Here is a 23,115-nt window from a genome sequence, read left to right as displayed (position 1 = left end):
TTTAGGCCCTAAAACCCCCTATGTCGAGCTCCCCCAGTCGGGAGGACACCACCGAGCGTGAACTGAAGGGACAAAAAATGCACAACCTGCGTAACGTATCCAAATGCGTCAGAGGCACTATCAGCGCGGTTGTTATTTTTCCATCATTTTTTTATACTCATTCTCCGGTTTATTAGGTTTTTCGCAACCCTGCAAACTGCAACATGCAGTTCGGTATCGATCCCACTCACTGGGAAGGCTACCCAGCCGGGCGCGAACGCATTAAATCAATCCTAACGATCGATGCAACCTTCAGATGCATATACAAATTGGTGCCCGTTCGAGTTAGCTGTTTGTTTGTTTGCCTGTTGTTTTTTTTTTGCTCGTTGCCTTGCTGGCGGCTCACACGCACGCTGACGTGCACGAGGCATGGCTACTGCTCTGCTTGTAATGCGCCGTTGTTCATGTTACGTTTTTTTTTCTTGCTCGCAAGTCGAATTTCCCACCCCACGAATGAGCAATCGCAGATGCAATTCTGATTCTTGTTACGGCTCAATGCTGCATGTTTGTGCGCTCGTAATGGCCTCATCCACGTTTGGCGTGAATTCATTTCCTGGCCCACACTGGTGTCCTTTCTAGTTCGGTAGCGCCATTGAGCGGCGTGTATTGTGTCGTGAGCTTTTCCTTTTTTTTTTTTCGTCACGATGCATCACGGCCTCAACCATCCCAGTGGCGCTTCCTTTCGTAATTTCTTGCCCATCGCGCTTAGCCAACCAGCAGCTGGTCGCGGGAAATTGGCTTTTACCCAATTTCCATCCCACGAGCGACGAGCCAGGGGCCCGAAAATGGCGGGTGACCGTTTTCACCAAAAAAAACAAAAACTTTCTTCCCCAAAAACAACCTCAGGCGGCCCCGATTTTCCCATGCCAATTTTCGGTTTCGATTTCAGCGCCCGAATTGGACGATGGACGTCACGCACCGTAACCGGTATAATGCAGCGGGGGGGGGGAGAAGGTGGAGAGGGAAGGGGGCAAGCAGAAGAGGGGGGGAAGGTGATGAGGCGGGGTGTGGTGATAATAGAAAATCAAAGCAAAAACTCCTTCGCTCGCGCACGTTGGTGATGAAAGTGATCGCGATGGAAAAACGAGGACGATAGAGAAAGAAAGAGAGAGAGAAAGAGAGAGTAAAAGATAGAGAGAGAGAGTAAAAGATAGAGAGAGAGAGAGAGAGATTTAGAGACCCCATAAGGGGGTGGGGGATGTGGTGAATATGGCGTCCTCTACCTCATCTCCTTCACCCACCCCGTGAGGTGGAAAACCGATGTGCAATCCCTCCCTGACTGCAGCATACCCCACCGCCAAAGCTCGAGCATCTCGTCGTCGTCGTCGTTGTCCCCCCCCACATTGAACCCGAACCAACGGAGCCCCCCCGAACCCGAGCCCAACACGAAGACACCCGAAGCCACCACACCAGCGCCGATCTATACTATATAGCGGTGTGATCGTGTGTTTACAAAACTATTATTTTCGGACGTTTTGCATTCGCAGCCGACATTCGATAGCGACGTGCCTGCGAGTACAGTAGCGGCTTCCTCTCGAGGTGCAGAAAAACGGCGCGCACTCGACCCTGCTCGACCACACCTGGACCATCCGCCGACGGCAGCAGCAGTTCGCCACGCGCAGTCTCCAATCAACCAGCAGGTGCGCAGTCCCCGGCTCCGGGCCACAGTCAGTGCGAAATCGCCTTCCACGGCCGTGTGGTGTTCTCGTGTGCCTTGTGTGTGAGATTTTGCGAGCCGTTCCGAGTGGGCGGCGTGTGCAAGTGCAGTAGCGGGACCCTTTCTACACGTTTGGGCTAGGCCCTTTAGACGACGAACGCAGCCATCACAGCAGTGCGTTAGTGCGGGTTTTTTTTTCATTTTTGGTTTATTTTCGGTGACCAAACGCGACCCATAGAGCCCATTTTGTGGTAGCCTTTTCCTACACCACAAAGGGATCCTTCGGCAGCAATCAAGCAGCGAACGCGGAAAGGTGAGCCAAATCCATCCCACCCCCCCCCCCTTTGTAGGCCCTTCATTAGGCGTGCCAACCGAAGGGATTGCTTCCGTGTTTCCCCCCCTTCCCTTCCCCCATGCCATCCTCGCCCTCGTGATTGTGATCCCGAATCGATCTCGCGGAAGTTGATCGTACGATTCCCCCGGCGTTTGCGAGCCCAAAGAGGCGCCTCACGGGCGGTTCACGTAACGCAACGTGATGTACTTGCGCGGATCGCACACACACACACATACACACCCGCGCGTGTGATCGAGTGAGAGGAAAAGTGCCCAGCGTGAGCCGTTCCCGGATTACGCCATCGGAAACCGGTGTCCAAGCCAGATCGCATCAAGGTCGAGCTGCGGGGTGGACTCGTTTTTGCGTCTCGTGGGGGCTTCTCATGCGGTTTGTAGTTAGGCTCACTTAGGGTCCTTCCCAACCAACCCAGTGAGCCCTTCGCGTGGAAAGCGCGACCGGGTGGAGTCGGAAAAGAAAGCCCTTTCTGCGGCCATCCCTTCCCGTCTTTTGTGCAACCCACGTAAAGGGTGACATTCATTTTCACCTATCCAGTTACCGACAGGCGTTACGGTGACGTTGGTGGGGGAGGCATCCACACACACACACAAACACACACACACAAATACACACTCGCGACAACTGGTCGTGCCAGTTATCTGTGGTGGACTGCAAGAGAGGTGCCAGAGGGTGGATCGATGCGCAAACTGCTGCACGTCGTCCTCCACGTATATACTCGCACGCTTTCTCTCTCTTTCTCTCTCTCTCTCTCTCTCTCTCACAATCACCCCACCGACGAGTCCTCCAACACGCGCGCAATCGATTGAGTAATCGATCCAACACATGCACACACACGGACTCGAGCAGTCGGGCCGGGTTCGGATTAGATTCGACACTTGTTGCAAGCCACCCCACCAAGGAGCCTGGGGGTTTCACATTTTCCGAGCCGCGCGTAACTCCACGTGCTCTCGAAATCGAGCTTTTGTCTCTCTCTCTCCCTCTATTTGCATCCTGCCCGTTGCCTTCGCGCACCCGGACCGCCCTGACCGGAGCCCGAAAGGAGCCCACCAGACTCGTACTTTTGACCACAAGGCTGCCGTGAATCACGCTATCAGGCGACCTCTTAGGTCGGCTCGTAAATCGGACCGATAATTAAGCGCCCCGCCCGAGTCACCTTGGTTCCGATTGGCAGTTGTCGTACACGGGACAGATCGCGCATATTTTACGCCCCAAAAAACGCAACTCCCAACCGTCTGGGACCGTCTCGCCTTGGGTACCCTTTTTGCTTTCACTCGGTCACCTTTCGGGGAGCACAATGGGTGATCGCTAGTGGGGATTGGGGTGGCGAGAAATACACTTCCACTGCCCTGACTCACGGTACCCGCTCCCGGCACGGGACCTTTCTGTGTCCGGGCGGTGTGTGCGTGTGTGGCTGTGTGTGCAGCGCCCGGGCAAGAGACACGCGGTGAAGGACTTTCACTGTCCTCTGTGAACTGGCGTGGCATACCTGATGGCGATGCACGGTACCATTATGCAATGTTTCCTCGAATGCTATAGCCTCGCGCGTTCGCGTCATTGTTTTTTGGAGCTTTATTATTTATGCTTCAAAACTCATTTCGCTCCAGAACGAGCTAAGTCCGACTCACTTTCGCTTAAAATAGTCGCCTTACAGCTTTTGGCAGCATTGCGGGTCGATTCCGAATCGAGCCGTAGATCACGAATTTGTTGAGAAAAAAATCAAAAAACTTCAGTACCATGTGTAAAGAAAGCGACGAACCTTTGCTTTTTTGAGCTGTTCTGCTATTCTAACAGTATTGATCAGAGTTTTGGATTAATTCCGTGCCGTAGAGCTCGAATAAATCAAAAGACTTCAATGCTTTGCGTAAAGAAAGCGACGAACCTTTGTTGTTTTTTTTAGCTGTTCGTCTATTTTTATAGCATTTATCAGAGTTTCATATCGATTCAGAGCGATAGAGCTCTAATGTACCCAAATAAAACAAAAGACTTCAACGCTTTTTGTATAAAAAGCGACGAACCGTCATATGTTTTTGGCTATCTACCCAGCTGTTCAATTCTAACCGCTTTTATCAGCATTTTGGATACATTCAGCGCCAAAGGGCTTTAATTTACCCGAATAAATCAATAGACTTCAATGCATCGCTTAAAGAAAGCGACGAACCTTCACTGTTTTTAATTGTTCGTCTATTCTAACGGTATTTATCAGAGTTTCGGATCGATTCAGAACGATAAACCTCTAATTTGCCCGAATAAATCAAAAGACTTCAACGCCTTGTGTAAAGAAAGCGACGAACCTTCGCTTATTTCAACCTGCATGTTCTGTCCACTGTTCAGTCAGGTTTAAAGGACTCTTCAGCCTTGAAGCACGCTTCCCTTCTAAAGGCGACCTATCGCTCATTGTGGGCCCGTCGTTTGGAGGACGCGCCCCAGCAATCCGTAGCGGTGAACTGAGCTAACTGGAAGTGGGAATAGAATCGAGTTCTGCTTTGTACCCTCCGAGACACCCAGATTGGGCGTCCTTCAAGCACTCGAACTGGGGTCGTTGTCACCAAGTCGATGCCTTCCTGATCTGGTGCTTTATCAACCTTTCGAAATCCAATTTCCTGATTCGGGAGCTGCAAAACAATACGCCCGCCCGCACAATGGCTCACCGAACGAAACCAGATCAAGCCGGGGTTGAAAAACAAGCGCACTTTGAGGCTTCACTGCTGGCGATTGCAGTGACTGCAGAGACTGGTTTGCCCGCTGACGGTGGACGATGGCATTGAGAGCAGCAGTATGTGAACGTACACTCGGCTCCTCCGATCGCTTCCTTTCAGGTGCCTTCTCGAGACAACAATCGCCTGTTCGGAAGCGATCCCAGCGCACTTTCGATTCCGTGGCCCCGGTCGCGGATCGCGATCGAATGTAAAACCGAAAGCCCAGCAGCCCAGCGGGCACTCGACATTTTACGAGCAATTTTTACCGATCGAAAAATAGAAACCAAAAAAATAAAAAGTCGACCTGGTAATAACGCTACCGAGGCGCGAGCAGGCACCCTTTCAGCGCACCATTTTCCACCCTGCCGGACCATGCCAGCGAACCAACTCGCACTGGTCCTTCGCGCTGACCCCCTCACGAGCGTCAATTATCGTCGTTTTGGTTCACCAGCGCAGCTCAGGAGCATAATGTAACCACCCCGCCAATGGACCGCGACGGTGCCGACAACAGCCCCACGGCTGCCGCAATATAAATGTGCAGCTTTTCTTTTCTTTTTTTTTTCTTTCATTCAAGCCACCCCATGCACGCTCAGGGTGGCGATTGTGCTCGAATTCGAACAGTCCAGCTTCTGGTGCATTTCCATTTTGTTTTCCATTTTTTGCACACCACACGACTCACGCCATCACAGTTGGGCAGGGTTTTTAGAAAGGAAAAATGAAAAACTGCACGTCCGGTCCGGTCAGGAGTCCCCTCGTGGTAGGTTTCGCGAAGGGCGAATCCACAAAGCGGGTGTCCTTGCACCGGTCGACGGCCCTCTCGTTCTGTGGCGTACATTTTTGAGCTATCAAATTTTTGTCACCCTCTCCAGCATTGACGTCACCAAAAGCTAATCGTTAGTACGTTTGTTTGTGCTTTTCCTCTCTCTCTACAGATCATACCGGCCACAGGATGAAGTTTTTACTGGCAACGGCTGTGATATGCGGTGTGCTAGCCCTCTCGATGGGCATCCCAGTGCCTGCGGCGAACCCAGAGCCTGCACCTGAACCGGCGGCACAGCCAAAGACAGACATCGAGCTGATGAAGATCCCTCTCGACGGTGACAAGGTAAGGTTTAGGCAGGCGTTACGAGCGTTACGTCACGCATGTGCAAACAGATGACAAAACCGAGCTGGCTTTTTGGCTCGACGGTTGTTTAGCTTAGCATTTCACTCGCCGCGCGCCGTTGCCGCTGTAAACAAATTACAGTGCGTCCGTGGAAGGACGCCCAAAATGGCTTCCGAAGGTTGCGAACGCGCGCGCTTGCGTCCGATTTCGGCCCGATGCGTCCAATTAGCGGTGGGCATGCAAATAAGGCTTAGCTCAGAGTACTGGCCACTCGCAAGCCTTAACGGATCGGTGATTTTGGTCACTCGCAACCGGAAACCGCCGTCACTTTCGGTCGAAAATTGGAGCGCCTTTCAGCGGGATGGTTGGGTCGGGGGATGGTGGAAAGAGGGCTTTCGAGCGCCATTTTCGATCGATCGGTTTTCCCCCACCACCCCAGGAGGGCATGACATTTGGAAACGCGTCGAATCGCGTTGGTGATCGAAATTATTAATCAACATCACGAAATGGAAAACGGATCCGTCAAGGTTGTCCACTTGTGACGCGCGCCGCGGACGTGTGCGGAAACGAAATTATCCAAATCCCTGCTTAAGCCAATGGTAGCTTGGTGCATTCGGTTTCGAATTCCGCGTCCCCATTCCGAGCGCGTGACTGCAGTTCGATCCCCCACTGGTGTGAGCAAAAGGCCGTCAAATGGCCGCTGGCGCGAACGAAATGGTGGAGAGGAGACACAAAAAAAGGCAAACACGCCACTCTCGAGGGCCGCCACCTTCCGTGGGTGATGGGGGATGGCGGGGGGAGGAGGGCGTCCTTCACATTTTGGCCCCGCTGGGTGTGAAATCTTCCGTGCGTCTCGAAGACGCGTGAACGTGAACGCGCACGTGGCTACGCAACGCCAAGAACGCAGACGCGTGCTTCACGTTGACCTCATCCGGGTGAGAACGTGGAACGGATCGTGCTACCGGATGAATTCCCGTACGAGGGAAATCGAAAAGATGAAAATAAATCACACCTTTCAGGGCCGGCACCCGAATCGTGACATTTGCCACGCTTTGATCACAGCCTTGACGCAAAACAGCTGCTTCAAACTAGGCTCCAGGACTAGCTCGAGCAACACAAATGACTGCCACTGCAGTCGTCACTTTTAACCTGCGCCAAGTGGAGCGCAACGACTCATCCATTAGTCTTATCGCGCTGTTAAAAATAGCCACCATACCGGTGAGTTGCTTCACGCGCTAGTGGTCGCATCATCGCGTGGAGAAAGGACTCCCCAGGCCGAAAGGTCAGGCTGCGGTTTCGGCCACAGTAGACGTAACAGTACGATGGTCCAGTCAAAAAAAAAAAGCACAACCAAAGAGCTACATTAGCAAATCGCTAACGAATGGTGGGCATTCGCGGGTGTCGCACCTGGGCCATGGGCTTCGTAACGCATTTCGTAACGCAGCACGTCATCGATGCGAAAGCGCGGCGGTGAAATAAAGTGGGCCAGTCAGGGCGTAACGTGGCACTTTCGTTTTCAGTCTAGCGATATGACCGAACTGCTCGCATCGCGCTCGGAAAAGCCCCGAAAAAGTGGAGCGCTACGGTGAACCGACGAAGAGTGAGGCGTGAAAAAGTAAACTATGCCAAACGCGGCTTAATGCTCGGAACACGTGCTGTAACAGGACGACCCATTTTCTTTCCGGTGCTTATGCACCCATTAGCGGCCACTCGCATACATAATCCCTCGCCGCCGCTTATCGTTTCTGTTTTTATTTCATCTTCTGCCGCAAGCTCGGACACCGGCTTGCGATTAGACACCACGGTTGAGCTTTCGCTTTTTTCTTCCCATTTGCTTGCGTTTTTTTTTTTGTTTTGTTTTCTTTGCCACCGTCCAACGTGAGGCAAACGCAGCCAAACCGTGACCATTTTGTTATTTTCGCGCCCGAACGCCGCCGGTCCGATGATGTCAAGAACCGCCCGGCTCGTTAGTGTGCCAACACAACAAACAACCTCCTTCGGGGTGGAGCAGATTAATTACAATTCCAAACAGTTGCATTCCGAAGCCTCCACACGGCTCATGGTAATCGGGTACGGGCTGACGACAGGGGTTATATCACGGCGAGGCAAATTAAAACCCCAGAGACGTCTGCTGGCAAGCGTTTCCCGAAAAAAGCACACAAAGACCACACACACACGCTTGCACATCACTATGGTGCTTTTTTGGAGCGTGATGTGACAAAAGCAAGCTCTAAGCGGGTGCTCGAAATCATTCCAACATGCGCATGATGTAATGCAGGTTTGCGAGAGGTTCCCAAAACTAATGGTGCTTTTCTGTTTTTATCAACCCCTCCTTTTCCTTTCCCAATTCACGAACCGCTTTTCTCCCCCAGGAACTAGACGTCATCACCCTAGTCAACTCGGAAGACCAAAAGATCAACGAACGTAACAAGCGCACGATCGGCATCCTGCGGGAGCTTTTCCCCACGATCTCTCAGGTATGAGCACCAATAGTGAGCTACACCTACACTCTCACACATACACCTCCACACACCATCCGGTTACCCGGTTAGATCGCGTAATAGCGCGCGTTCTGTTGCGTCAAGCGGTAGTTCTTGAGATAGTACAAGGATACTAGTGCCGGAATATAGGCAATTCGTAAAGCATTCTCCTCTCCCTTAAAAGTACAGCCTCAAAGTTTTGAACCCAGCAGTTTAAATACAACTAATCCCACCCACACCCGACCTGAGCTCCTCTCCACCCGTCTCCCACCGTGTCGTCCCTCGGTTTACCAAACCTTCACCCTCCCAGAACACTCTGGGAGTAAGCACGCTGCTTCTTCCTTCTCGGCACCATTCGCTTGCTCGGGCGTTCATATCCTGCCGGCCGAGGGAGTTGTTGTGTAAGATAGTATCTCGATCATTCACCACCTACGCCGTCCCATCGCTCCATCGCACCCCTCTCATCTCCACCGTCACCACCATGCATCGCACTCATGCCTAGTCTGGTCTGTGAGGACCGTTTTGTCCTCCTGCCTTCTCCAATCACGTCCAATTCTCGAGTCTGAGTCGCTATCACGCCTGCTGGTGTGCGTCTTTTCCGCTCGCTGCTCACTACCAATACCCCTGCACGACGATCCCGAGATGCAACGCTGTACAGCAGAGCACATTCGCCAAGTATCCTTAGTTCCCCTATCACTGCACCGTCAAGTCTTTCTGCCTCCAACGTTGGTTTTTGGGGTTTCTTTCGTAGCCAGGACCACTGTGTGTAGGCGAAGGTCTACTCCGGTTACTCGACGGGTTTTGCAAGTCACCATTTTTAGTTCCACCAGCTTTCAGTTTCGATCGAGTGTGTTGGTGGTTTGAGTATCTGAGCCTTTGTTGCGTCTCCCGGAACGAGGAAACTGATGGAGTCGCATTTCGCGTGTCACAGATGCCAAACGTCTACGTCCAGATCCTCCAGCAGCCATCAAGGAACATAAGCAGCAGATTGAGAGGCGGAAACTTGAAGAGATTAATGAGCACTTGTGGGTTTCCCAGCGTTCACGAGCAATCCTTACCGTTACCAAGCGGCTTCTTCCTCCTCCGTGCAGGCGATTGTAGATGGTCGTGAGAGTATGCGAGAGTGCGTGCGTGTTAGAGCGGTTCGGGTTTTTAATTTCAATTGCCAGGGCTCAGCTCGCTTGGCAGCGGACTAATGCCCCAATGGCCACCCCACCACGGTGGGCGGCTCGAAGTCGAAGGACAGCCACTCGAGGGAAGCCCAACTGATACGTGCGGGCTGATGAAACCAGATTCAAAGACGCGAAGAGGAGAGCAACACTGCAATCACCCGAGCTGGTCTAGGGCGTCAACGGTGGCGACGGTGACGGTGTGCCAGTAGTAAAACTACTTTCATTTTTAAAGTCCACTAGTCACCCCTGAGCGTTGGGGCGTCATGTCAGCGGAACCGGCTTGTACAGCGCCTTCTCTCGCCGTGGCTTGTTCGAGCGAGTGGCCCAATTCTCTGCCCTCGAGACCTCTGTCGCCTTGTCTCGATGTCTGGGCGATCTCAGCACGGAAGAACACGTTTGGCTTAAGGTGTCCTTCTGCTATCACCAAGCGTTCAAGATGTTTCTCCTTTTGCGCTATCTTCGGAATCCTTCACATCGCAGTATTCGTCCGAATCGTCACCATCCATTGACGAGCGCTCTCTCGCAGCGGACTCGACTCATATACGCATGGTAGTAATAGTAGTGTCACGTCCACGATGCCCTCCCTAAGAATTCATCGCCGCTCATCGCTCCAGCTCGCCATCACTCATCACGCCATCATCCGATCAGCATCCGTCCCGACATTCATTCATTTTTTTTCTTCGAGCCATCTCCTTCCGGCCAACTACCTACACGCCCAAGTCTGCCCATGGTAGTACCTCTTGCTAGATAAAACCCCTATTCAAGGGTGTTCGTACTTCTTGTGCCATGTCTCACCGTGGTCCCGAAGGTCCGGTGAGACATTTCTTGACCTGAGCAACAACTAAAGGTGCCTAGTATACCATACACACGAGACAAACGCGTTCGGTTCGCAGTAGTACATAGTTCCTAAATGAACCCCTTCAAACTTTATACACGAGATGCGCAAGCAGGGCAGTGGGAGCGGTTACGTGAGGCACAACTAGGGATAAAGAACCCCCCTCCTCGCTCGAAGGAGCACTCGGCCCTTGCTCCCCCGTGGGGACTATCCCACAAAGTAACCCGTTACTAAGTCACAATGCCTTCCCCCCAAAACGGCGACTCAACGGCCAGATTCTGGACCAGAAAATCCAGATGATCACGTCCTACCTGTTCCGCACGATCGGTCCGATCCTGTTGCGCAGCGGGCTTGGCCTAAGTGGAGGCGGCGCCGGAGGTACCAACTCCAACCGCGGTTCCAGCTCCGACGACGACGATGACTTCGATTTCGATGACGACGACAGCGACGACAGCGCCAAGGACGGCAAACCGAAAGTGAGCATCTCGCTGCCGACCTTCCCACCGTCTGACGATGATGAAGACACCGGCAAGGGCTCCGACTCCACCACCTCCGAGCCTTCATTGCGACTTGGTGAAGATGAAGACCGGAACGAGGTCCGGAAGCGTGCCACAGCCTCGACCACGGCCACGGAAGCCGCCAACGAGCGGATCGACCTGTTGGCCATCGGTCAGCCAGATCCTGTCACGACCACAACGTCACCCGTGACCAGCGCCACCGACACCAACCTGGTATGAGCGGAAGCCCTCCAACAACAGCATCGATCATCCAACTCTTCCGATATCGTAGGCATAGCGGGTTCGACGCCCGGACTATCGCTCCCTCTATCATTCTCTATCTCTCCTCTCTCTTTTATTTCATTCCTCTACTTCACGCATCCTAACGTGATCTTCTCTCTATTTCCCTTCAACCGTAATCGACGATCGACTGTCAGTAAAGCGTAGTGCGTAGTGGGCCCGTGAATACGAGCGCTAGAGCGTCCTCGAACAAGCGAACATGTACATCGCATCTATCCTGGCGCCCAAGAGGCTGTATACGAGGTCTAGAACCTCGTGACCGCTCGACCGACTCATCGCTCTTCAGCTATTCCCGTTTCTCTATCGTGTAGAGAGTGCTTCCGCTGTTCCTTTTTCTCTCTACGCAGCTTGGTTGATAAGTTACATTAGCGATAAGTTCAGCTCACTAGCGTCTGAAGCACGAAGCTTCAGGATCGCAGCTGTTCCTAGCCGTAAGACCGTTTGGTGTGCCGTTTTCCGCGTTCTCTGCTCATCCAGCCATCCAACCCTTTTTGCTTCCGTTTCTTTTCCGACTTTCCCACTCAATCTCTGGCTCTAGCTCTGTCCTCCATCTCACCACCTTAGCTCTAGTAGTTCGTTTGGGTTGTCGTGGATGTTTCCGTAGGACGTACGCTTTCACGCACGGTTGTGTTCGATACAACTGGTGTTCTTCATCTCATCTTAGCCGCACGGTAGAATCACCATCAGTGTGTACGGTGAGGGTGTCGGTGAACCATCCTTAGCATAGCGTTCTATCACTAGAACAAGGACGACTAGTCCGGACCTTTTCATCATTCTGCACATGATTACTCCCTTACATTCGCTCATTCTTGCGCCCTGCGCTGGCTCCACTGTTTTTCACTGCCAGCAAGGAGTGCTCCATCCGTGTGTCTGCTTTCATCCTTCATGAGTTTTTCTCACCCTTTCCACAATCTCTATGATCTACTCATCCGCGTGCGTGTGTGTTTTGTTTTGCGACACCTAGGTCGCCATTCACCCGACTATCTCCTTCCATACTTCCTCTGTCTTTCTGCTCAAACTTTGAGTCTTTACTTCTCGTCACGTAAAATCCTCCTACAAGTTCATCCCTTTCCAACTAACCAGTTTTGCGAATTCATGATCACCAACCAAACTCTTAGCTGCTAGCTTCTCGGCTGTTGCCGACATTCGACAGTAGCATTAGAACCACCACATGAGGAGCCTACTTTCAGCTCCAGTAGCGAAGAAACACAGGTTTCGCTAATACATCAGGTCTCTAGTAACCGACCGAACAATCCATCCTTCTCAGCATGCAACAAAACATATGAACTACCAAATGTCCACACATTAACGCCATTTCATCTCTCCATCTCTTCCATCGTGTCGTCTCGCTGTGCGTTTCCTCATCGAAAACCGGACCGAATCGCGTTCCAACAAAACTCAATCCGAACGCAACTAAACAAACCAATGAACTTTCCCGACATCGGACTACTTTACCGACCCGACCCCCATCATACTCATCTCATCGGGCTATCGTCGGTGAAAACCCTACCTTTTTTCTCCACCCCCAACTACAAATACACCCCTCCCCTCGAACCCCACCGTGCACGTGTGTGGTCCTCGTTCGGTCGCCGTACCACCTCAGATCACCACGAACGAGAACGCGAACACTCTCGAGACACTCGACCTGGCCGGCCTGAGCGATACCCTGAACGCGATCCGAGTAGCCCGAGCCACCAGCGATGAGAAGGCCGCCTCCTCTAACGACCAGAACACGGCCGAATCGTCTGCCAACAGCTCTAGCCTGGATGAGCTGACGCTCGACTCCGAGGGTAACGATGAAGATCGCAACAAGAGGTATGCTGGTGTACGTTTAAGGGACGCCATTTCGGAGTTCTGATCGAGTTCCTTTTTGTGATCTCGCCCACAGATTCCTGTCCTTCGGAGGCAGCAGCGGCGGCGGCGGTTCCGGCAACTTCCTGTTCGACATCATTCGCGTAAGTACCTAGCGCACTTAGTGCGTCCAACATCTATCTACCGTTCCCAGGGACGATAGCAAATAGCAATCGAGTATCTCCGCAACCATCTATCGTCATAAGGCGCGACACTTCCCCGCGACACACACCGACACCGTCACAGAAAACACTGCTGGATCTGGGTGGGCCGAGTGGTGGACAGGGATAGAGAGATCGGTCGAGCAGCGAAGGCGAGGGATGAAGGAATAATGTTGAGGTTAAGTTGCTACTTCAGGACACTCAGGACAACTGTCCTTTAGATGGCACAAAGTGCAGCTTTATCTCAACTGTTCATCCTGCTTCCGTTATTCACTGTTTTCGAGCCGTATCTTTATCCCTGACCATTAGTGTCACTCTTCAAAATGCTCCACAAGCCTAATGCGACTCTAAGAGCTCCCACGAATCAAGACGCAGACTCAAGGAAAGAGGAACACTGCACGCATCAACACAACTGCACCACTAGGCTAGTGTACCGCACCCACCGCCACCACTTGTCTCCTCTTCCCCCCACACCACTACTAGCTCTTACTACTTCGACTATTACTGCCATCGTAGCATCACCATCTCTCCGTAGGCAAGCATCGCGATTTTAGGGACTGAATGCGCGCAAAACCCCACCACCGAGACCTAGCTCCTCTGCACGGACTACTTCGCGTTGTTTCATTCGGTTTGACTACTTTGACAAAATTTCACTAAACACGGACGCACGGAGGGAGCGAGATCTTGGGCGAACAGGTGTCCGTGTGCTTCGGCAGGGTAGTCCACTTTGTAGACCACCTAGACCGTTTTGGCGCAATGATCCCGTCCCACGCGTACGCCGCGTGAAGTTTTTGCTTTTGCGAGGAGGATGATGGTGGTGACGATGGGCGAGATAGAACCAGTGCAGTGGTGGCCTCGACTCCTCCATTCGCATTCGAAAGAAAGCAAGCATGCACCTGAACTGAATTGAACTGAACTGAACGCATCCACTCGCATATTCCAACACCAGCGGGCAGCGGACCGTGCCGCGCGTGCCGCCGGAACCGTGTACCGGGTCGTGGCCGGCACCGAATCGCTGACGACCGCGCTAGAGACCAACGACAGTAATGACGATGGACATTCCACTTCCTCTTCTGCCACCTCTCATAGCCATTCTCCGGTAATTAGACCCTTCAATTAATACCAACAAAACAAACCAAAAGCCCCAGCTCCAGTTTCCCCAATTCCCCTAAACCTGACCCAACACCGGACGGCCTCCTCTGTGCCTTCTTCCTCTTACCAAAGTCCATGTACTTCCCTGTCCGTGTTAGTTGTGCTCTCGCCAGACAAAAGATGGGAGTGTCTTCCCGAGTCTGCGACCCACATCGGACCTTGATATGCCTTGCCTATCCTGACATACCACACTTGAACCTGTCTGTTCGTCTGCGTACTAGCTATCTCTTTTCTAACACATCCTGCCAAGGATCATCCTGTTTTATTGGTATTTGTGCTCACTCTGTACATCTGGTGTTACTTTACTGCTCTCTCTCTCTCTCTCTCTCTCTCTTTCCCTCTTTCTCTCTCTCTTTGAGCTTGATTGGATCTGTTTTCATTGCACACTTTTCTTCCATATCCCTGCCCTGTAGTGTCACCACTTCTACTAGTAAATTAACCAACCATTCTTTTAGGGTCCGTCCTGATAGGGAACTTAACCCACAGTATTGGCTTTCGCCAGAGTGAAGTCCGAATCTTTCTAACAGGCACGCTATACCCGATAAACCTTCACGCGCGTTGTTCTCGTCTCGTGGGGATGTGGCGCTAATTTTCCAAGCATTCTGGTCTGATTTTCCATCCTCCCTCACCATCTCTCGTTTGGTCGTGGCACTATATGCTTTCCTCTCAACGGCACTCTGTGGAATGAATCCTCTGTCATAGTGTTGTCGCGGTTGCTTCCATTGCTACCAGGCTGCTAATTTTTTGGTATTGCGTCCCTTCCCAACCTCAACTTGACCCTCTCTCCAGCCACCACATCACGTTACGCACTATGGTGTTCGGTTTTTTTTCTCGCTCTCAACATCTCAGTTAATCACATTGCTCTTTCATTCCACCAAGGCTTATCTATCTAAGGATGCCTTTCAAAAACCTCTGCTCTACTAATGATGTAAGGACTATGCTGCTCCGTTTGTTTCAGATCTCCTACGAACTTTTTTCCCTCATAATCCGAGCACACAACACCCTCTCTGTCTACTCGACCTAGCACCTATGCAATCTTTCTCCTGCCCCCACTTTCGCTACCTTTCTTTCACTTTATTTTACCCTCATATCTATTCAACCACATCTGATCACTGCATGTTTAAAATCGAAGTTGCAACTCATTCGAACTATCCCTGAATCCCTCAGCAAATAGCTGGTTATCCTTTACTTCATTTTCCGTTGGCCTTCCGGAGTTTCTCCTCCCCCTCTTCCATGTCCTACTCCCTTTAATCCTTCTCCTATAAAACGATGACAAAATGACAGATGATTACCGCAAAGCGTCCGTTCCGGCCAATAGTTCGCCTCGAGGAAAGCTATCCATGGCAGCCTTGCTGGTGCTGATGGCGAGTAAATGCTGCAGCTGGCAGCTCCACCCCGAGACAGAAGACCACACATTCGACCCCAACGACCCCGATACCTGACGCGATCATTAACGGAGAAGAACGGATACGTGTAAAGCCCCAAAGAAAACTCAACGCAACCACTTGCTTCACCTTGCTTCGTCATGTGTGTTTGTCTGTGTTATAACTTCCCCCTTCCTGTTTTCATCCTTACGTGATCGACTCGCGAATAGTCGGCCATAATGGTCCATCGCCGATTGAGATATCTCTAGTCCCAAGTACTGTACATATCCGTCGTCGCCATGTCAATCGTGCGGGAAATTTTCCGCACGTTTCGTCTAATCAGTAGCCCGTTTGCTATCACTAACATCATCCATACCGTTTACGTGTGTCTCGCACGACACACGCTAGCCCCAAGTATACTAGAATATTACTAATCCCTCTCCCAAGCGCTCTGCAGAACCGCACACTACGGCTCTGCGGTGACCTGCTCTGACTACTCCTCTGCTACATTCGCATCTCTGCTTCACTTTGCGTTCACATGCGCTCCACACTACCGACGATACTAAATCTTAGCCGATCCATCTTCCCAGCCGTTATCCTGCCGCTTACTCATATGTCTTCCCAACACCTTTCAGCTCGTGTCGGGCAGCTCGGGCACGGAGCAGAGCGATGAGAAGGCCCACTCTCCCGATGACCATGATCTCGGCAAGGGCGATGGCTACACCGAGGGTATTCCCGGACCGGTGACTCGTCTGTTCGTGCTGGCAAACCGCGGCCTCTCTAACCTCATCCAGGATCTGATTCTGGTAAGCAGTCACAGGCGTTGACACCACCATCTCCACAGGCCCTCTTCCCAACACCGGGAGACGCATCTGCACCCATCGTTCACTCAATCATTCATCACCGTTCTCTCTTCCACAGCGAATCGCACAAACCAGTGAACGAGTGGTCAACTTCAAAGCACGTCTAATTACGTCACTCATCTAAGCTGTGTGGATGTGTGAGAAGGTGTGAGTGCGTGGCGCATGTCGCTTCCACGCCTCGTCCTTTTTTCAATCCCACGCAAAACACCTGCTCCTCCTCTTCATCCCAGCTCCTCTTCGCGACCTGATCATCGTCATCGTCGGCCAAACATCAACTTGTTGCCACTTTCACCTGAATCCTCGAGCATGCCCTGTCCCTGACCCTCGGTCCACGCTCCTTTCCCGGGCATGATTGATTCTTGCGACGACCGTTGCTCCCAGCACTCCAGGCAACCTCAAACACCTCGTGTACTGACATCTCCCTCAAAGTATCGCACAGACCTCCAGACGAGCGAATCGTGTTCATCCCTCCTCCGTTCACACGCCCTTTCGCTCTTCCCGCGCATGTTCTTGCGTGTCAGGTGTTCCTTGACCAGCTTCGATCGCTTTTCCTTCCACTAAACCGCTCTGTATCAATCTGCAGCCAATGCTCCTGGACGCGAGCAGTCCCGCCGTGCCGGAGTTGCCAGCCCTGCCGGTTCCCGCTGACATCCCAGCGGAGGTGTCGAATGCCACCGCTCGGTTTGCGAACACGTTGACCGAGCTTTCGAACGACGTCGCCAACGGGACTCAGCTGGGAGCCGAGCTGCAGAAGGAGCTGGCATTGCTCAAGAAGCTAGCCGTCCCAATCGACAAGGGGTTGGCGTCGAGCCTTGGCGGCCTGATGCCTACCAGCCTGGCGGAGAGCAAACCGAGCGAGCTGAAGCAAGAAAAGCAACCACCGCAGGACGAGCCAGAGAAGTTTTCTCTGCCTTCGTTTTTTGGCTTCTAACACCTGCTGGAGTCATTGCGTTGTGAAGGTGAATGAACACGATCCTGCTCACCACGGTACACACCTGCATGAGGACTACCTCCAGAACATACTCGCACTGCGCAAGAAACTACTGGCAACCGAATCTGCGCAGAAATTGGCGGATTTGGCGAAAGAGGCTGAACACATCACGACTAACACGAGACCGACAAACCGAGCGTTGTCTGTCGATCGGACTAGGAGGGTTCTATCGTTATGGCTAGAGATATTTTAACATTTTTTTTATTAAAGGGAGCTTGTTACACTTTAAGCGTAGCATGACGTGACGTCACGAACATCTAATCCCTTGCCCGTGGCGTATGTTTCACGTTGAATCCAGTTGCCTCGTTTTCCCAAAAGTGCTGGCACATTTTCCTCACCGATCACGTATGTGTTCGGTTTCATGCTTCATATCGTACTTTTATTTTTTTTTTGGCGAGCCCTCACCAGTCAAGATTATTTGCACCCTGTTTCATCACAACTGGTTGGTTTGGGGGTTGTTGCACTGTGTATGTGTCTCAAGCTCTCTGCGGCGCAAACTATGCACTCTGCTCCGGCTCGTGTGACTCCTTCGACCTTTGTTTGCGTATCACTCGCTCCATCGGAGGACTTCGAAACCGCTCTCTTATTTTGCCTAGCCATATCCCTATCCCAAAACGTCTCACGCGAGGGTGATTGTCATCATTTACATCTCTTTTGCGTGGCGTCCAGTTTATTGGTAGGCAATCGGAATCGGCCTGTGACGAGATCGATCCTAGCGGCCCAGAGAACGATACTAACGATGAGGATACAGACAAGGACACTAGCGATGCTCAGACCGAACCGAACTTCGAATCAAATGAATGAGAAACTGACGCACAGGTGTGACGCATACAATGCGATGATAGGAGTACCCTTCGGCAAGGAGCAAGGATCATTCCGGAAGCTTTCCATCCATTCCATCAGCCACCACGAGAGCGGCATGTAGCTGATTAAGCGCCGCATAGTGTCTTTTGTAAATATTCGTCAATTTTCACTAAATCGCCTTTCTCTGACGCTATCCTTTCGTAACGACTCTTTCTTCAACTTCCCAACTTTCACTGCCAATCTTGCTTCACTTTATGCTATCCCACAATGTTCTTTCCTCGCTCATAATTTATTCATTCTTCTAAAATAGACAGAATAATTCTTCTAAACATTTCTCATGCAGTTTTTAACACTATCTCTTTTCATTGTAAAGGGATGAACGCTTCCATCTACTTTTTTACTTCATTTCATCCTTTTCTTTGCTGTCCTGTTTTCTAAGCTGATATCTGTCCTTTTCTCAATCTAAGCACCGAACACCGCAATGAAAAAAACTCGACACGAAGTGTATCATACTAGGCGCTGTTTGAGATCAGTAGGCAAGGAATAATGTTATGATTTTTATTTTATTTTTACTTGGATGGAGGTGACACTATTATTCAACTGAGATTTTTTTAGGTTTTGTCTTTTCCTTTACAACGCATCTCTCCCTCCCTGTCTTAAAATTGCTTGCTAATGTCCCCATTGCGCACGCACGTTTAAGCATACTTTCGTGGATTTTTCCATTACCATTCGAATTTGTTTATCCCTTGTCACCATCACTTTTGCTGTTACTCTAGTGGCTACTATCTATTACAATTGCGTAAAATACTTAGAAAATGAAGTGATTATTTTTTATTACGGAAGGAAAAGGAACACAAAAACTTTATCGGAAAAGCATAACTATCAATACTATATTATTATGTATATGTTGTAATGGCGGTCATTCTTAGTTCTATGGAGAAGCGGAAAAGAAGAAAATAAACAAATTAATAAAAAGGAACTATTTAAAATGCGTGTTGTTTCATTTGCGTTAAACCCCCCGCCAAAGGGCTACCGAAATCATCCGCCTTTAGGGCCGGTATCAGTGCTGGTAGCGAAGCGACAGATTTTTGTGGATGCAACGAATTTAACCGCCTTGGACCGGTGACCCCGGGGGTTACTCGCGAATCGCTCGATAAGATGCGGGAAGATTTGTGCCCCGCGGACACCACCGTATGTGCACTAACACGAGCAACGAACCATTTAATGCACAAATCAGCGCCAACACTCGCAAACAACGCAATGATTCGCACTGCTCCGATTATCAGCTGATTCTTGCAAGTGAGTTTATCAGCGCGAGTAGAATACTGTCAGCGCCACTTTGTGCCATTCGTTCGAGAGCTGTCGGGTTCGGCGGAGAGAATATCACGGTGTGCTTTGCAACAGTTCTGCCATCTCGTGAAGGCCATGTTCTCAAGTAAGTCCAGCGCAACCGCCAACAAGGCCAACGGCACAATTAACCCCAATAACGATGGTTACAGGAATTGTTAACGAGTTCACGGATTTGCCCGTTTCGCGACAGGCACTTCTCGTGACGGCCGGTGTAGGTGGCATTGCGTTGTTTTCGGCCGGGGCCTATCTTGCTAAGCGACACATCGAGAACACTCCTCCGAAGCAATGGCGTAAGGCGGGCGAGCTGGCAGAGCTATACGTTTTCCCAATCAAATCCTGTGCACCGGTCGTTCTGCAGCAGATCGCATGTTCCGACCTCGGTCTCCAGCGCAACTTGTTGCGCGATCGAATCTTTATGGTGACGAACCCTGACGGAAAGTTCGTGACCGCTCGTATGAAGCCAAAAATGGTTCTTGTCCAGCCGCGATTTGATGAGCGCTTCGAAACGATGTTCCTCACGGCACCGGGAATGCCGGAACTACGCGTCGACATCCGTGCACTAATGAAACCTGGAGGAGAGCTCGAAGCAGGACGCAGTACGGTTTGGGGAGAAACGGTACCAACTGTGGACTGTGGCCAGGAAGCAGCACGCTGGTTCTCCCGCTATTTACTGGACAAAGATGACGGATATCGACTACGGTACTATCCGCTGGATTATACGAGCCGCCGCAGGAACGGTGCTGATACGGGATCTCTGCAGGACGAGACTAGCTACATGCTATTCAACGAGGCCAGCGTGGCCGATTTGAACCAGCGACTGGAGAACAAGGTGACGTCTCTTCAGTTCCGTCCCAATTTCATCGTACGCGGCCCGGAAGCGTACGCCGAGGATCGTTGGCGCTGGGTGCGCATCGGAGAGACCATCTTCCGGTACGAGAAACCGTGCTTGCGGTGCATCTTTACCACCATCGATCCGGAATCGGGCGTCGCCCATCCGGACAAGGAGCCGTTGCGGACGCTCAAGCAGTAAGTACCCATCCTGAACCGTCCTGTTGATCTATGACAAGTTCGACTCATCCTTGTCCTTTGTCCTGCAGATATCGACAGATACCATCTCTCGGGGAATCTCCCGCCCTCGGCATTCACCTGGGAGTACGACGTGCAGGCGAGGTAAAGGTGGGCGATCCGGTTTATTTTGCATAACCACTATAGGCATTTGATCGGTGAGAGGCCACGCATACGCGTTTCTTTCGTTGCCACCTTTCTTTCTATTCTGGAACATAACACAGCGGCACTTCATGTTGATAGTTGAATAGTGCATTTAAATAAAATAAAAGCTTGCTAACAAAGTCACATCGCATGCGATCTGTTGCTTATACATCCTTCGTGCCAATTATCCGACGTACACCGCGTCACCGAGACTGATACCACCAAGAGTACGAATGCCCATCTGCATTCCGACAACAGGCGAACCGAGTCCCGGCTTCATACGGTACTTCCGGAGCGTTTTCAGCGGTTCCTCCTCCGGACTGCTGATGCCGGTTTCCGGGTCAACATTTGTGAATAGACACCTGAAAGAGTAGGAAAAAACAGTAAGGCAAGTAAGAGCGTTTATCTCGTTTGTTCAACAACAGAGTTTGGGGCCGCCGGGGTTCAGGGCGGAAAGGCAAGCGAATCTCTGCAAGATAAGGAAGCATCGGCTTGCTGGCTTTAAATAGAAGGAAACTAAAACACCAGCGGAAGAAGACGGCAAACGATAAGAGATAAAAAAGGGCGAGCATAGGACTGTTGGGAACTGTAAAATCTGGAAAGATTGCAAACGATGCTCATTACCCGTGTATCGAATCCCCGAGGTGGGGGCGCCACCAGCGGAAGGCGTGAAAGATAATTGAAAGATAGATGAGAACAGATAAGCGAATTATTCCGCCATAACGGCCAAGATGGTGTGGTCAGGTGATCGAATGCAATTACCTCGTGCAGGCCTTCACGTTGCGATAGACCGTGTCACCGATCCGAATCCATTTCCAGTAATCCTCCTCAAATGCACTCGGACCTTTTACCAGAATGTTCGCTCGGAACTGAAGCGCTGGAACTGGCTTCTCCAGCCGCGAATTAACGTCGGCCACGGACGCCTCCGACACCAGCATATAGCTGGTCGCATCGTGCAGGGCACCAGAGTCACGAGCCGTCAGTAGCGCGTGGATGCGGTTCTTCTCTCGTACAGGCCGCGTTGGGAGCTCCAGAGGGTAGAATACGAGCCGTAGTCCGAAATCTTCACTCAACAAAAAGCGAGACAACCAACGGGCAACCTCCTCGCCGCAGTCAACGGCCACAACCGGTTGGTCCCAGACGGAAGCACTGCCCGGTTTTGTCTCCAGTAGCTGCTTCACGTTGACGCTGATATCCATCATACCAGGAGCTGATAGGGTCATCCGTTCGAACGTAACGTCGAAGGCTGGCTGCACCAGCACCATGGTTGGGTGCGAGCGGCCAGTGATGAATTTTCCGTCGGCACTCTTCACTACCATGAAGATGCGGTCACGTAACAGTCCCAATTGGGGCCCAATTTCCGAGCATAAGAATTTGCTCATCCTCACAGCACCGCACGATTTGATGGGGTAGATCCACAGATCGGACACCTCCCCTACACGGCGCCATTCAGCAGGAGGTGTTTGCTCTGCCCGATACTTTAAAAAACGATATACGCCATAGCCGACGGCAGTGACGGCACCAACGCCTGCAGCCACCGTCAACAGTTGGCCGAGCGTGGGTCGACTTCCGCCTTCACCCGATGTGTTGTTCAACAGTTCTATGTTCAGAAGGGAAACTCCTTTAGGTTAGTCAGTGAGTCGACGAGGCGATGATGGTGAATGTAGCATAAAGCGATGAGCCAAATGGATGCGGATGGGATTAATAAGCGGGTACATTAGATTTAGAAATGCGCCAAATCGTTTCAACGGGCTACTGATCCTACACCAGTTCTTCTGCGATGTATTGCGTTCAATAACTCAAAAACACTTACTGGATAGCATCTCCTCCGATAGCCCGTCCGCTCCGCGATGATGTCTAAAAGTGAGAGGTATCGAACAAAAATCAATCATTAATATTCAGTGTGTATTATCACTCGAGCTATAGATTTCCAAACGAGCAGCGCAACTCCAACTGGACCCGCGATTTCTTGAGGCAGAGTAGAAGATCCAATCAACAACTGTCAACATCGGCACAACGATAAGACGTTAGCTGGAGGGTCCAGATGGTGCTAGCTTTGATAAGGCCTGTTTAGCTCTCCCAGTGCGTCGGACCGTCATTCTATTTCTGTTCACCTTCTTTTGTGGACCACACTCGCTAATCAAAGAGCTAATTGAACTATTATTTTCCCCCACAATGCTAACCAATAGAACAAATTCGAATAGCGCACATCACGCACAGGACAGCCTGGAGTTGTA

At 51.3% G+C, this 23,115-nt stretch overlaps 3 protein-coding genes across 6 annotated transcripts; 2 read left to right on the top strand and 1 right to left on the bottom strand.

Moving 5' to 3' along the window:
- The first annotated feature begins 1,922 nt into the window (after positions 1 to 1,922).
- Positions 1,923 to 17,763, top strand: LOC128728824 (uncharacterized). Its single transcript, XM_053822472.1, has 8 exons — positions 1,923 to 2,009; positions 5,677 to 5,849; positions 8,222 to 8,326; positions 10,612 to 11,067; positions 12,737 to 12,948; positions 13,022 to 13,088; positions 16,297 to 16,467; positions 17,108 to 17,763. The coding sequence occupies exons 2-8, from the start codon at positions 5,694 to 5,696 to the stop codon at positions 17,453 to 17,455; spliced, it is 1,515 nt and encodes a 504-aa protein (XP_053678447.1). The 5' UTR covers positions 1,923 to 2,009; positions 5,677 to 5,693; the 3' UTR covers positions 17,456 to 17,763.
- A 1,923-nt stretch (positions 17,764 to 19,686) lies between these two features.
- On the top strand, positions 19,687 to 21,006 carry LOC128728322 (mitochondrial amidoxime reducing component 2-like). Of its 2 annotated transcripts, XM_053821943.1 has the most exons (3): positions 19,687 to 19,754; positions 19,819 to 20,695; positions 20,767 to 21,005. In XM_053821943.1, exons 1-3 carry the CDS (start codon positions 19,745 to 19,747, stop codon positions 20,870 to 20,872), a joined length of 993 nt encoding a protein of 330 aa, XP_053677918.1. In that variant the 5' UTR covers positions 19,687 to 19,744; the 3' UTR covers positions 20,873 to 21,005. The 2 variants fall into 2 exon arrangements, with proteins under 2 accessions (XP_053677918.1, XP_053677919.1); XM_053821944.1 differs by lacking the exon at positions 19,687 to 19,754 and having other exon boundaries at positions 19,809 to 20,695; positions 20,767 to 21,006.
- A 5-nt stretch (positions 21,007 to 21,011) lies between these two features.
- LOC128728320 (mitochondrial amidoxime reducing component 2-like) lies at positions 21,012 to 22,801 on the bottom strand. 3 transcript variants are annotated; one of them, XM_053821941.1, is made up of 3 exons: positions 22,692 to 22,801; positions 21,641 to 22,478; positions 21,012 to 21,240 (listed from the first exon to the last, which is right to left on the bottom strand). In XM_053821941.1, exons 1-3 carry the CDS (start codon positions 22,768 to 22,770, stop codon positions 21,063 to 21,065), a joined length of 1,095 nt encoding a protein of 364 aa, XP_053677916.1. In that variant the 5' UTR covers positions 22,771 to 22,801; the 3' UTR covers positions 21,012 to 21,062. The 3 variants fall into 3 exon arrangements, with proteins under 3 accessions (XP_053677916.1, XP_053677917.1, XP_053677915.1); XM_053821942.1 differs by having other exon boundaries at positions 21,012 to 21,198; XM_053821940.1 differs by having other exon boundaries at positions 21,641 to 22,499; positions 22,692 to 22,770.
- Positions 22,802 to 23,115: the final 314 nt, after the last annotated feature.

The sequence above is a fragment of the Anopheles nili genome, chromosome X (assembly GCF_943737925.1).
Source record: "Anopheles nili chromosome X, idAnoNiliSN_F5_01, whole genome shotgun sequence".
Classification (NCBI taxonomy): Eukaryota; Metazoa; Arthropoda; class Insecta; order Diptera; family Culicidae; genus Anopheles; species Anopheles nili.
The sequence above is the reverse complement of the archived record's forward strand: the minus strand, read 5'-3'. Positions and strand labels throughout refer to the sequence as shown.